Genomic DNA, 14,264 nt, shown 5'->3' on the forward strand with positions numbered 1-14,264 from the left:
CTTTCTATTCTGTGACAGTTGAGACTAGTTAAAGAAAGATGGCATCTGAAAGTTGCGTTTGCTGGTCAGTTTGTGTGTAAATGTACGTTTTTGATCAACGTTTTCCACTTCTGATGTCATTTCTAGCGAGAAATTACTATTATAGTAATTAATACTTGCTTAGTTTCCACCAAAGCTCTCTCTATTTTGCTGTAGATTATTAAACAGTTGTGCTGCCTCAGAAGTCTGTCTGAAATCAGTTTCATGAGGTGCCTTCGTGCGCAAATGCTGTCTGCAAAATCTATAGGCAATGACTTTGTAGGCAGAGTGAACTCAGTGAACAAAACAAGGATCAGGTGTGAGAAATCAGTGAAACAATGAGTAAACATGACAACCAATGAAAACATACTTAAAGTCCCCCTGTGGTGAAAATCAAGCTTTTAATGTTGTTTATGTGTCTATGTGGTGTTTTTAATATGCTTTAAGACAAACCATGTGTAAATTCATAAGTCGACACCATTGCTGAGTATTTCCTCCTTAAAACTGCAGTGAACCAAAGACAGTCTCAAAAACACGCTTTGAAATCGCTGGTGTTTCTGACGTCACAAACTACCTTGTAACCAATCAGATCAACGTGTGATCGTCAACCAGTGGATCTCTGAGCTGAGTGAGTGAGTGGAGGCGGGGCTCATTTGTATATTCTTAGAACCGCGTATACTAAATGAGGCAAGGGTGTCGAGTTACATTCAAGATATTTTAAGGCATGAAGAAAAAAATTTCAAGGAAAAACGTTTAAATGTAATTTTGGTGATCAAAGTTTTAAGGGATAAAATTATTGACTACAGGGGGACTTTAATAAACAAGAAAACAAAGGAAACACAGGAAAGAATGAGAAACAAACTAAAAGTCCATGAAAACGAAGCTAAAACAACAGCTGAACATGACACCAGGATGTTATTATAACTCACAGGTTTTTCTTCCCGCCACAGAAAGTCCGCAGTGGCGAGTGGAAGGGTTACACTGGGAAATCCATCACTGATGTGGTCAATGTTGGCATCGGTGGATCTGATCTGGTTTGTGAAATCAAAACTCTATATTTTATTCTTTTCCTCTTGCTTTGGTGTTCTAGATCGGGGTTTTCAATCTTTTAGATGCCAAGGATCCCATCCTAAAATTGTACAGGCATCTATATAGTTGTTATTATATACTGTGAAAAATGAATACTATAAATATATATGTGTGTGTGTGTGTTTCAGGGTCCTTTAATGGTGACAGAAGCCCTGAAGCCCTACTCTAAAGGCGGACCTCGGGTCTGGTTTGTGTCGAACATCGATGGAACGCACATCGCTAAGACTCTGGCTGAACTCAACGCTGAGACCACACTCTTCATTGTCGCATCGAAGGTATTCAGAAAATAAACATATTTTACAGCATTAGCAGAGATACACAAACAAGCAGAGGAAATAAACATTTTAAAGAGGCCATTTTATGCACTTTTCTTGATGTTGTTTCAGGCTCTACTAGAACAGGTTTTCCTGCTTGAATGTTGATTATTTTCCTCATATTCTCCATTGTTGCGGCTCCTCTCTTCCCAGTCTGTCAGTAACGCTCTGTTTACTTCCGGTCTCTATGAAGCCCCTCCTTCTGAAAAGCACACTGTGCTCTGATTGGTTGGCTGGAGTAGTGTGTTGTGATTGGTCGAGTGCTTCGAGCGTGTTTGGGAAATGTCCCGCCCCTTTCCATAACCGCCAGTTTCAACACCCTACTAACTAACTCAACCAGGCCCCGCCCCTTTATTCTGCGCATTAATTATTTAAATGAGGAATATTGTGACGTGTTCGTTCCTGGAAGAAACTCAAGACTACAATGGAGGCGTTTCAGTTAGAGAATAACTGGAGCTTTGCAGAGCTTTTTCATGCTCAAACAGCAACAAAATCAATTTGATATTATATGTATCATAATGATAAAGTTGTGAAGTGGTTTGTTGTCTGTTTGTCTTCCTCAGACATTCACGACTCAGGAAACCATCACAAATGCTGAATCAGCGAAGGAATGGTTCCTTCTGGCCGCCAAAGACGTGAGTCGCATCTCTGACAGTGACGTGTATGAGGCGTCTGTGCCACGCATTGATTTGTCTGTCGTTTTTATCATTCTCACAGAAATCTGCAGTTGCCAAGCACTTCGTGGCGCTCTCTACCAATGGAGTAAGTTCATTCTAGTTTAGATGTAAACGGCTCATATCATCAGGAATGACATTTTCCATAAAACTTGTATGAAAAAATGAAACACTTCATTGTACTATTTAATCATATTGTAACTTTCAAAACTCAAAACAAACCAAAAAGAGCATTTATTGAAACTAAACTGCAAAAAAATGTCTAAGGCAAGGCAAAGCAAGATTATTTATAATACACTTCCTACACAGTGCTTTAGATCAAATCATTTATTTAAAAAAATCCATTTACATAGAAGAAGCACTTGAAAAAATGCATTTTATATACATTATTATTTTAGTATCATTGAGAAATATTATAGTTTTCATAAATATTTGTTGTTGTGTTTTTGTCATTTGTCTTAAAGATACAGTAGCAAAAAAAAAATTGTCAAAGAGACTAAATTATGACTAATTGACCAGCATTATATTATGGACATATCAGGGAGAAAACATAATCAATAAAAACATGACCTGACCCCTTTAAAAAAGCAGACATTTGAAAATATTGCATCAGATTTTTTAAGTTCTCAGACCGACTTTATTCCGTTCTGTGTTTCAGCCCAAAGTGAAGGACTTCGGCATCGACCCGGAGAACATGTTTGAGTTCTGGGACGTGAGTGTGTGTCCGTCAAGGGCCTGAGTTATTTTTGCCCTGTTGAAGTAGGTGTGTGTGTGTGTGTGTGTGTGTGTGTGTGTGTGTGTGTGTGTGTGTGTGTGTGTGTGTGTGTGTGTGTGTGAGCTCACAGCAGCAGCTGCTGGTAACCAGAGTCTCTCGACTGACTCGCAGTTATTCATGATCCTGACCTTATCCGAGCGCAGGTCACTGGAAAGGCCGATGGGATACTTTTACTCACATTGTTGATATTTAAAGGGCAAGGTTCCTTACAATCCCGTTCATTATGGACACTATAAGCTCTTCAGCTTACTGTATGTTTGATCAAGTAAAGAAAAGCTTGATTAGTATGATCACAAAACTTGAGTGAACATCTAATAGTGCATAAATCACACTGTGTGCAGTTCTGTATTGTGCCTCTTTTCTGATTTCAGTGGGTCGGCGGGCGATATTCCTTATGGTCTGCAATCGGGCTGTCTATTGCACTTCATATCGGTGAGTGTTATCATGTGACTCGTGTCAGACGATGAGTGTGAGAGATTCTCAAGCGTCTGTCTGATCTCTTCTGTCGCAGGATTCGAGAACTTCGAGAAGCTGTTGGCTGGAGCTCATTGGATGGTGGGTTTTATTACTGGAGGAGGACGTTATCAGTATTTGACCTTCATTAGCAAACTGAATTAAAATATTCAAATTCAAAGTCAAACATTTATGTATAATGACCTGCAGATACACGTGTGTTTCAAAAGTATGGGGCTCATAAGATTTTGTAATTTTTTTTAAAAAATGAAAAATGCAGTTAAAATGTCAAATATTATTAGAATTTCAAAGAACTGTTTTCTATGTGAATATATATTAAAGTGTAATTTATTCCTGTGATCAAAGCTGAATTTTCAGCATCATTACTCCAGTCTTCAGTGTCACATGATCCTTCAGAAATCACTCTAATATGAGGATTTGCTGCCCAAAAACATTTATTTAATGTTGAAAACTTGAAGCTTTACTGATCAGTTGAATGCATCCTGTGCTGATCTCTTTTTAAAAGCGTGCTTAAACTCTCTGGCAGGACACTCACTTCCGCACGGCCCCTGTGGATCAGAACGCACCCGTTCTGCTCGCTCTGCTGGGCATCTGGTACATCAACTTCTTCCAGGCGGAGACACACTGCCTTCTGCCGTACGATCAGTACATGCACCGCTTCGCTGCGTACTTCCAACAGGTAGAAAACACACACTCCTGCACAGAGCTTTTGTTGGAGTACGCTATATCTAATGCTGTGGTTTTACAGGGTGACATGGAGTCTAATGGGAAGTACATCACTACTAAGGGTAACAAGGTGAACTATCACACCGGGCCGATCGTGTGGGGTGAACCGGGAACTAACGGACAGCACGCTTTCTACCAGCTGATCCACCAAGGTTCACTCGCTGACCTGCTCAATCTGACATACAGAACGAGGGGCGTCTGTCTGACCCTTCTGTCTCCTCAACAGGAACCCGCATGATTCCTGCTGACTTCCTCATTCCTGCCCAGACTCAACATCCAATCAGAAACAGCCTTCACCACAAGGTACCGAGCTGAGATCGCAGAGTGGTTTACTGAAGCCCATTTCAGACATGGGGAAAAACTAATCATGCTTTAGTACATTGTTATAATGACATAAAAAGTCATAATTATGACAAACTAAGTCATAATTATGACAAAAAGTCAAAATTATGAAAAACTAAGTCATATTTATGAGATTGTTTTATGAAGTTGAAATTATTACAGTTGTGATTATGAGACTTCAAAAATATGGAATTAGACAAAAAGTCAAAATTAGGACATAGTAAGTCGAAATCACGACTTTAAAAAGTCACAAGTATGACACAAGTCATAATTATGACATACTAAGTCAAAATTAGTGCGAGTTTTGACATAAGTCATAAGTTATGACATAATAAGTTGAAATTATGTCAAATTATGTTATGTAATGTGAATTAAGTCACATTTATGAGATAAAAACTGTCGAAATTATGACAGTTTTGATTGAGATGAAAAATCCATGACTTCAAAAGTCATAATTGTCACATAAAAAGTCAAACATTATGACATATTAAGTCAAAATCACGACTTTAAAAAGTCGACATCGTGACTTAATAAATAAAAAACAAGAATTGTCTATTTTGATTTCATTGTTACTTTAACTTTTATTTTCCTGTTTTTTTGTTGTTGTTTTTTTACGTGAAGCTGCTTTGAAGCAATCTGTATTGTACAGTATTAAATGCTATATATATGTGATTTGACTTGTAGATCCTGGTGGCGAACTTCCTAGCCCAGACCGAGGCACTGATGAAGGGAAAGACCACAGAAGAGGCGAAGAAAGAGCTGGAAGCTGGAGGACTGAGCGGAGAGAAACTAGAGAGTATTCTACCACACAAAGTGAGAATAGAAAGTCAACCACTGGCTTATACTGACCCCTACATGACACAAATCACAACTACATCCCAGAAACACCACCACACTACTCTTAATACTCACGCAGCATGTAGAATGTGCACAGTTTGTGGATTTTCTGTACACAAAGAATACCCATATTAAATATATTATATTATATAGTGTATGAGATAATGTTTCCCACAATCATGACCTTCAGTTTCCAGTGTGATAAATAAGCAAGTTGACCAGATTTTCCATGCAAACTTATAATTAAATTTATTTATTTAATATTTCTATTTTTATTTTATAATTTATAATATTTTATAATGTGCAAATCACATGCAACATAGTGAAGAACAATGTAGAATCCTACTATTTGAATATTTATCATTGTGTAATGATAATTTCAGATACTATTATTAAAAAATAGCTGTTATTCAATGTATAAGCAATACTACATTTTGAACACAGCTGAATTCTGAGTATTGCAGTAGCGTTAGAACATAATCCATCCGTTTCTGTCCAGGTATTTCAAGGAAACAAGCCAACGAACTCCATCATCTTCAAAAAGTTGTCCCCGTATACTCTAGGTGTTCTGATTGGTGGGTTAAACGCTGTTTGAAATGTTTTAGTGTATTACATATCATCAGATTTGCAGGTTCCTGACCTTTGACCTTTCTTAACAGCCATGTACGAACACAAGATCTTCATTCAGGGCGTCATGTGGGAAATCAACAGTTTTGATCAGTGGGGGTGAGTCAGCGAATGTATGAATATGAATAAATAAATTGAGTTTTGATGCGTTAAGTAGCTATTTTTACCAGACCAGTGTTATTTTATTATTAGTTTTTAATAATATTGTAAAGTAGCTTTTATTGTAATATTATGTTTTATTATTATATTTTTATATTATATTTATAATTTTATGTTGTATATAAAATATAAAATATTTTGTGTTTTTATTAGTTTAAAAAAACATATGCCTAGTTTTTGTTCATTTTTATTTCTTTTTTTTTTTTTATTTGAGTTGTTTTAGTGCATCAAGTTAAACTAAATTGAAATGAGAAATGTTACATCGTAAAATAAGTTTGTTTTATACTTTGTTTTATTTCAATTAAGGAAAATGTTTTCTTATGGTTTTAGTTTTAGATGACTGTAATAACTTGATAACTTGAATGTATCAAATAAAAAAGAAAATAAACTGTTTAGGAAGAATAAATAAGATGATCTTGGGAATGTTAATGAAACAGAATGAACCCGTCAAAATAATTATATTTTTGATCCTGAGCTCAAGTTTAATTTGTTAAATAATTTATATATAAGACCAGTTTTAATTTAGTATAATTGAAATACTATTATAGTTTTTTTTTTTATATTTGTAATTTTTTGTAATTTCTGTTTTCATTTGAATGTTTTTTTACCTGATCTTGGGTTGTTTTATAAAGTTATAGACAATTGTAATGACACATTTGTATAATAAAAAATACGAGTATAGTTGACCTGACAAGCCACGTCCTCCATAAAACACAAAACAATCCCAAAAAATGTATAAAAGATCACATTTTATACAGACACTTCATATTTAATGGTGCTTGATGATTTGTAGATTACATTTGATAGACTAACCTTTGAAGAAAACATTTGCAAATGGTTTGTAAACTGTTTTTATGCTGAGTTTTCGTTGCATTTACACTGTTTTGGCCAGCAGGGGTCACCAGCGTGTGGCGTTTCCAGCACTTTGAATCAGTGAATCATTTTGAAGGAATTGATTCAATTGATTCAGAGTATTGAAAAGCTTTGTTTCTCACATCACTATTGTTTAGTACATCAAGTTAAACTAAATGAAAATGATAAACTAAATGAAAATAATGTCACGGTCAGGATGAGTAAGAAGACGAGATGTAGCTTTATTTTACAAAACCAAAAGAGAATAAAAAAACACGAGAAACGACGCAACATTCAACACCAGACAAAGACCAACTAAACTGAGGGCTAAAGAGAACTAATGATCTAAACAAGGAACAGGTGTGAGAAATCAATGAAACAATGAGTAACCATGGCAACCCATGAAAACATACGTAAACACAGGGAATAATGAAAAATAAACTAAATGTCCATGAAAACAAAATTAAAACAACTAAACTGAACTGTTTCAAGTAACAAAAATGTTCTCTTACGGTTTTAGTTTTAGTTCCAGACTCATTTCGATATATATATTCACGTCTGTCTTCTCTCTATTCTCAGCGTGGAGCTCGGGAAACAGCTGGCGAAGAAGATCGAACCCGAGCTTCAGGATTCTGCCGAGGTCAGTTCCCACGATTCATCCACCAACGGCCTCATCAACTTCCTCAAGAAGAACTTTGCTTGAATGAACCAGGAAGAGAAGGTTCACCTTTTCCCAGAATCCCCTGCTGCACCCCAAAACCACACCAACCTTCTGAAAGCACACGGCACAAATAATGAGGGTTGCACCAAAATTTTCTAATTAGATTTTAAAATCTTTTGAAACTATAATGTAGTTTATTTTTAACAGACAGTTAACGCATTATTGTGTTACCATAAATATGCAGTATTGTGTTAATTTATGATTATGCATAAGTAAAAAAAGTTACCAACTTTGTTACACCAAACTCTGTGAAATATCCCTCATCTGAAGCACCACGTGTTTTACAGTTTGTACTTCATGAAAGTTTCTGTTTTCATCACAAGTGGGAGTGTTTTTCCCCCCAAAATAAATCACTTTGCACTGAACTTCTGTTCAGATAGAATATTGTCATAAAAATATCATTATTTGAGCAGTAATTGGTGTGAACACTACGCATGAACTGATCAAATGTATACATTGCAATCTAAGTCACTTTGGATATAAGAATTTGCCAAATCCATAAATCCCAGACAGCAACATAGTGTCGGCCCAGACCCTGTACATGTGGATTCCTCGTGTCTGGGATGTAAATGCACACTGCAATGGATACTGTAATGTATCCCACAATGCAATGTGCTCAACTTCACATTTCCAAGGCTGCGTCCGAAATCGCAGTCTTGAGTACGAACTTGTTTTGAATAATTACTCCACGACCATTAAAAAAGTGTTTCATCTAGTATGAGTGTAATCTGGACGTACTACATTCTCCATGATGTCATTATTTTTATTTATTTATTTTATTTATTTACCTTTATTTTACCAGGGAAGAAAATCACGTTTTATCATGTGACACTTCCAGCGTCAGTTGCGTCGCTTCACTGCCATTCACAAATCCTCTCCCGTGGCCTCATGGGATCGTAAAGTGTCCATCGAATGCACATTTCATTTAGTAGTAGGTCATCCTTGTACTTTTTACCAACTCTTTTATGAGTTCTGTGAATTTGGACATACTTATTTTCGCCTACAATATAGGGTAAGTCGGGGTAAGATGACCCATCAACTTAATTTTTTCTCCTGACCGTAATTAACACAAAATCTAATCTCAGTACTTTTGATGAATGGCTTTGCTATTTTTCATCTGAATATCAACATTTGTGAGATTTAGTCAGCCGAAACAGTTTTGAGAATTATTGATATAATTTTGTGTCTCTGGAAAATAGTGAACTATGACACTATATTATGTTGAATATCAAAGTTTTTTTTTTAGTCTGTTTGTTAATGAGGGATTTGTGGACACATTCATGTTTAGCTATAGTTTTTATTTTTACGTAAAAAGATAAAATTAGACCCTTGGGGTAAGATGGGCCAGCACAATTAGCACTGAAGGCCCAGAGTGACTAATGTTATTATTTGTGTAATGTAATAATTATTGTAATTAATGGGGTTATTATTCAGTATTTCCATGAATTAGATGTACATTTCAGACATCTTCGCTTTCATTAAAACCTCTAGGTTAGTTTAATGAAATCATTCAATATGCGTTCTTAGTGTTGCAAGTATGACATATCTTCAATTAAAATACAGGCAATTATTCATATGCATATGTCACAGAATCATTTTACCTTTCAGATGAATCTCTCTTACTGGGATTCTGCTTGGTCTGTCATCGGTTATTCTTCAATTATTATCAACTAAATTGTCAAAATTCACTAATAAGACTAATAAATTCACTAAATATTAATAAGAATTATATCAAAGGTCATTTGTACATTCTGTTAAAGTTTAGCATTTTGTTCGATAACAACTAGATTAGCAAATGTTTCTATTTATTTCCTATAGTAACACATTGGCTGATGCATCATCATCCTGCACATGCTAAAATTATATATGGAATATTATATATATATATACACACACACATATATATATATATAACAGATGAGAAGGACGAGTTGTTCACCAGCAGCAGGTGGCGCTGTGAGTGCATTTGCATTTAACAGTTCATCAGTTTCCCAGTTCCCAGTGTTTCCCTCTTTTGGATCATGAGGTCAAAGGTCAGTTGTGTTCTGTTCCACTCAAATCCCAAATCACACAGAGTCAGAACCAAAACTCACATCTGGAAAACATCATGTGAATGAACAACAGTAAATGACCCTATATTACCATACAGAAATGATTAATCGCACGGGTTTTGGAGCTGTAAATAATTCCTGCATCTGATGAAATGATTGACAGATCACAGAGAAATCTCAGAGAGAGATCAGATCAGGGGAAAATGTGCTTGTTGCCTGGCAACATGACTTTCACTTCAAACATCACACGCCTGGTTATTTCCGGCTTTTTCCTGGAAGAAGAAAAAATAATAATCAGGAGGAGAATGATTTCTGAAATTTCATCTGAGCTGAGATAAAACTGGCAGAATGCAAAATGAATTAACATATCAAGATCCTCACAGCAATTTGAAAGGCAATGCAGTTACCGTGGCAACAAGGCTAAAAACTATCTGGCATTTTCCATAAATGGAGCTGGTGTCCATTTAATTAAAGCAATAAAGGCTTGAGTCTCCTGTTCAATCGATCGATGATGTGAGATAACAGACACGTCAGTCACTCTGAAGGAAACGCGTTTCTTCATCATTTATGCTCAATAACTCATGTCTGATGTGCTTTATTTCTAGTGAACGTATGAAATTATTTGCTTGTGTAAAAAATACTGTACTATTATTACTATTGAACAAGCACTGAACATTAATGTATAATGCCAAAACATTTGGTCAGTCTCACCTCAGCCTTCACGACTGGATCCAACATGAAAGAATAAAATCATCTTGATAATAATAAAAAAAAGTTATGAAATTTGGCACACAGATAGAGGACAATATAAAATGTCACTACAGCAAATTTGGAGTTACTAACTCAATCCCTCTAGCGCCACCAACTGTCCAAAGTTGCACTCACGTTTGTTCAGAACTTTTGAACCATAATGGTTAGAAATACAATTATTTCCCCCCTGATTTCTTGGCTCACGATGATTTGATTTCACCCTATGACATCATTTTCCGTCATGAGATTTTTTCGCCCATTTTGAATTTTCCGAAAAACTTACTTTTTCGAACTCCTCCTAGGACATTACTCTGGTTTCCACAAAAAAAATTAACCAGATCATCTTCAGATCATTCTTATCAGTTTGTCCAAAAATCACAAAACTTGCCTCTTTAGATTCGGTGCAGCATGTCGAGTCGAACTATACCCAATTTTCCCATTTCAACCATTTTGGGCGTCAGACATTTTGAATTTTGTTGTAAAATGCATTGGCGTGTCCTTATGAAACATGATATGTGTCTTCGACACCATGGCCAAAAATGCTAACAGCTTTTGATTAGCTTTGCCTATTGTAATGAAACTGGTCTTCATAGATTCCTTGGGTCATGCCGAAAACATACATACCAATGGCCAAACTTCCCATCCGCCATGTTGATTTTCTTTCAAAACTGACTTTTTCGAACAAATCCTAGACAGTTTGTCCGATTTTTACCAAAAACGAATCATATCATCTTAAGATCATGCAGGCAAAAAGTTATGGATTTTGTGTCGATAGACGAAACTTTTCATATTACGCACCAACAAAGTTGTGGCATGATGCCAATGCTTTGGCTGATTGACACCAAACTTTGCATGTGTCATTGTCGCCTCACACTAACCACACCACGTCAATTTCATAACAGCGCCACCTATTGGTCAAAAGTGATAAAGCATTAAATCACATCACTAGTGATTGTATTTATGATTTTTCCTGAAATGATCTTAATGATTTATCGTGTGTTTGTGCTTGGCCTCTTAATGGCTGCTTTCAGCTACATTTATTATTAATATTACTATTATTAATCACCAAAACATAATATTTAACTGTGTCACAGTTACTGCATTATGTCTCTCTGAAACTTTTCTATAAAATTGTGACACACAGAAAGTGAAATAATTTGGATTCTTTTTTTCAGGAAATCATTTTATTTCCTTCATTTTTATTTCCACATATTTTTGTTTGAATATTTTTCACTGCATTAGTCGAGCTCAACCATTTAACCCTGTAAACAAAGACTTTTCATCAGTTTGGGAGAAATATAAGAATCAATCAAACAACTGATATCAGTATGAATTTGGATAGGCTATAATATGAATTAAAGAGCTCACAGGCGGATTTAGATTAAATTCAGTGTAATGGAAGATCTTGTCGTAATTTACACAATAAATGCATCACTGCTTTATTTTCTCATAAACTGATTTGAAATCCTCTTTGCTGACTCTGTATTCGATCAGACGCGAAATAGTATTTAATTATGAAACAATAACTGGACGCTGTTTGCTGATTTAAACATGCACAATGTTGTTCAGGTCATACAGCATAACTTTTCACATGCTATTTTTGCATGCATGTACATTAGAGCAGACCGAGCACAGCCTTTAACATCATCCCTGTATTTATTTGAGGTCAATGGCACCAGATTTCACCCGTCCTCATGGACTTTCATTCATTCTCTGTTCAAACTCCATCCCAGAAGTCACGGACGGCCTGAGACTCATGGAAAACTTTGCTACTGAAGTGAACTGATCTCATCATGCGATCAGCTGTGATTCTTCAATCTAGGAAAACAAGAGCAGCAAAAAGTCCCGTGATTAAATTACACGTCAATCTAATGGCAGAGATGCCGAGTGGAGCTCTGATTCCCAGCGTCACGGCTGGATTTACACACACACACGTACGTTCCCACGGATCCGGCAGTTATGTGAAGCCAATCCTCACTGTCCAGAGATTTTTGGGTGGTCCTTTGGCCTGGAGCCCCGACACTGTCATTGACAAAGAAACCCGGTTTGACATGGAAAATCTGCTACAGTTTCAGCACTGATCTGGAGTCAGACGAACCTCTGAATCAGCACGATTTTCATCAGAGACCAGAATATCACAGAGACCTGAGGGCAGGGTTGCCAGGTCTGTGTAACAAAACCAGCCCAGTAATATCAAAACTCAACATATGCTCTTCCCATATATACAGAACAATCATCACAGTTTTGCATCTCCTTGAACGTTAAATAGCATATGTACTCCAAAACAACAGAAGTTGTAACAGTCCACTGGAGGCAAGTCTGTAGAGAACCCAAGTGCAGTTTATTACAGACTGTGATCAGACAAAAGGCATGAACAAAACATGAACATGACAGGACCTTACCCACAATACTTGACAAAGACACATGGCAAATATGAGGGCTTCAATACACAACACTAATGACTAGACAAGGGACACCTGTGAACAATGAACCAATGACAACACAACACATGGCAGGATCACATGACTAGAACAGGGGATCACATGACAGACATGAAACAGGAATATGAAACAAAACCAAATATTCTTGGGACGAGACCCTGGAACGGCGGTGGCCATCTTGGCCGAGGGCTCACAGTCTGGAGCCGATGTGTGTGTTGCCCACACACTCAAAATAGCCGTGGCGACTGTATCTTCCAGAGCTGACTCAGGCGTGGTGGCCATCTTGTCCGAAGACACAAGCTCGGCTGACATGACGTGAAGAAGCTCAGGCTTGGCAGGTACTGTGGGGTTGCAGGGCTCCTCATCCGCAAAACCCACAGTAAAAGTTGAGCCGCTCAACAAAAGGGCATAGTCTGTGTATTGGGCCAGGGGAAAGTGAATATTCGCCCCTGGCAAACAAGACCGGATCGGTTCCTTGAGACCCACTCTAAAGATGTCCTTGAGCACAACACCATTAAAATCCACCAAGCAACAGTCCTTCAGGGGACGATTGACTAGACAAGACGAAGACTAATGACTAGACAAGGGACACCTGTGAACAATGAACCAATGACAACATGACAACACAGAACACATGGCAGGATCACATGACTGAACAGGGGATCACATGACAGACATGAAACAGGAGCATGAAACAAAACCAAATCGTGACAGAAGTGCACTTAAAGTCCCCCTGTGGTGAAAATCCAGCTTTTAATGTTGTTTATGTGTCTATGAGGTGTTTTTAATATTCTTTAAGACAAACCATGTGCAAATTCATAAGTCGACAGCATTGCTGAGTATTTTCTCCTTAAAACTGCAGTGAACCAAAGACAGTCTCAAACACACACTTTGAAATCGCTGGTGTTTCTGACGTCACAAACTACCTTGTAACCAATCAGATCAACGTGTGATCGTCAACCAGTGGATCTCTGAGCTGAGTGAGTGAGTGGAGGCGGGGCTCATTTGCATATTCATAGAACATCGCATACTAAATGAGGCAAGGGTGTCGAGTTACATTCAAGCTATTTTAAGGCATGAAGAATGCTTAAATATGTAATTTTGGTGATCAAAGATGAGTTTTAAGGGATAAAATTATTGACCACAGGGGGACTTTAAAGGTTTGATATGACCTTGTGAAAAAGAATACAAATTACAGAAATAACACACTTCAAAAGACTATCTTTATGCGAACTAAATGCAATGTTTCCACACTTAATTGCATGTTATTTGCAACTGAATGAAAATGCATTAGTTTAAATTTATATTAAATGCAGTTAGTTGAACTTTTTTGACCCACTGAAGTTGGACTTTTTACTACATCTTTATATGTTATTTCATAATTACGTCTATTGTCTGAAATTAAAGTGTGCCG

At 36.8% G+C, this 14,264-nt stretch overlaps 2 protein-coding genes across 3 annotated transcripts in view; both read left to right on the top strand.

Annotated features, from left to right (window-relative positions):
* The window catches only part of gpib (glucose-6-phosphate isomerase b), a 38,484-nt gene extending 30,494 nt beyond the window's left edge, over positions 1-7,990 (top strand). For both annotated transcript variants that reach the window (XM_079874609.1, XM_079874608.1), the window contains 14 exons: positions 969-1,052; positions 1,236-1,382; positions 1,985-2,056; positions 2,139-2,183; positions 2,754-2,807; positions 3,242-3,302; positions 3,382-3,425; positions 3,871-4,023; positions 4,093-4,222; positions 4,297-4,373; positions 5,097-5,225; positions 5,749-5,824; positions 5,909-5,975; positions 7,467-7,990. In XM_079874609.1, coding sequence (XP_079730735.1) covers positions 969-1,052; positions 1,236-1,382; positions 1,985-2,056; positions 2,139-2,183; positions 2,754-2,807; positions 3,242-3,302; positions 3,382-3,425; positions 3,871-4,023; positions 4,093-4,222; positions 4,297-4,373; positions 5,097-5,225; positions 5,749-5,824; positions 5,909-5,975; positions 7,467-7,590 — 1,263 coding nt within the window. In that variant the 3' untranslated portion in view covers positions 7,591-7,990. The remainder of the gene's footprint in view (positions 1-968; positions 1,053-1,235; positions 1,383-1,984; positions 2,057-2,138; positions 2,184-2,753; positions 2,808-3,241; positions 3,303-3,381; positions 3,426-3,870; positions 4,024-4,092; positions 4,223-4,296; positions 4,374-5,096; positions 5,226-5,748; positions 5,825-5,908; positions 5,976-7,466) is intronic.
* dnaaf4 (dynein axonemal assembly factor 4) overlaps positions 1-14,264 on the top strand; it is a 503,354-nt gene that overhangs the window by 315,772 nt on the left and 173,318 nt on the right. The window lies entirely within an intron of this gene.

Source organism: Squalius cephalus, assembly GCF_949319135.1.
Source record: "Squalius cephalus genome assembly, chromosome: 6".
NCBI lineage: Eukaryota > Metazoa > Chordata > Actinopteri > Cypriniformes > Leuciscidae > Squalius > Squalius cephalus.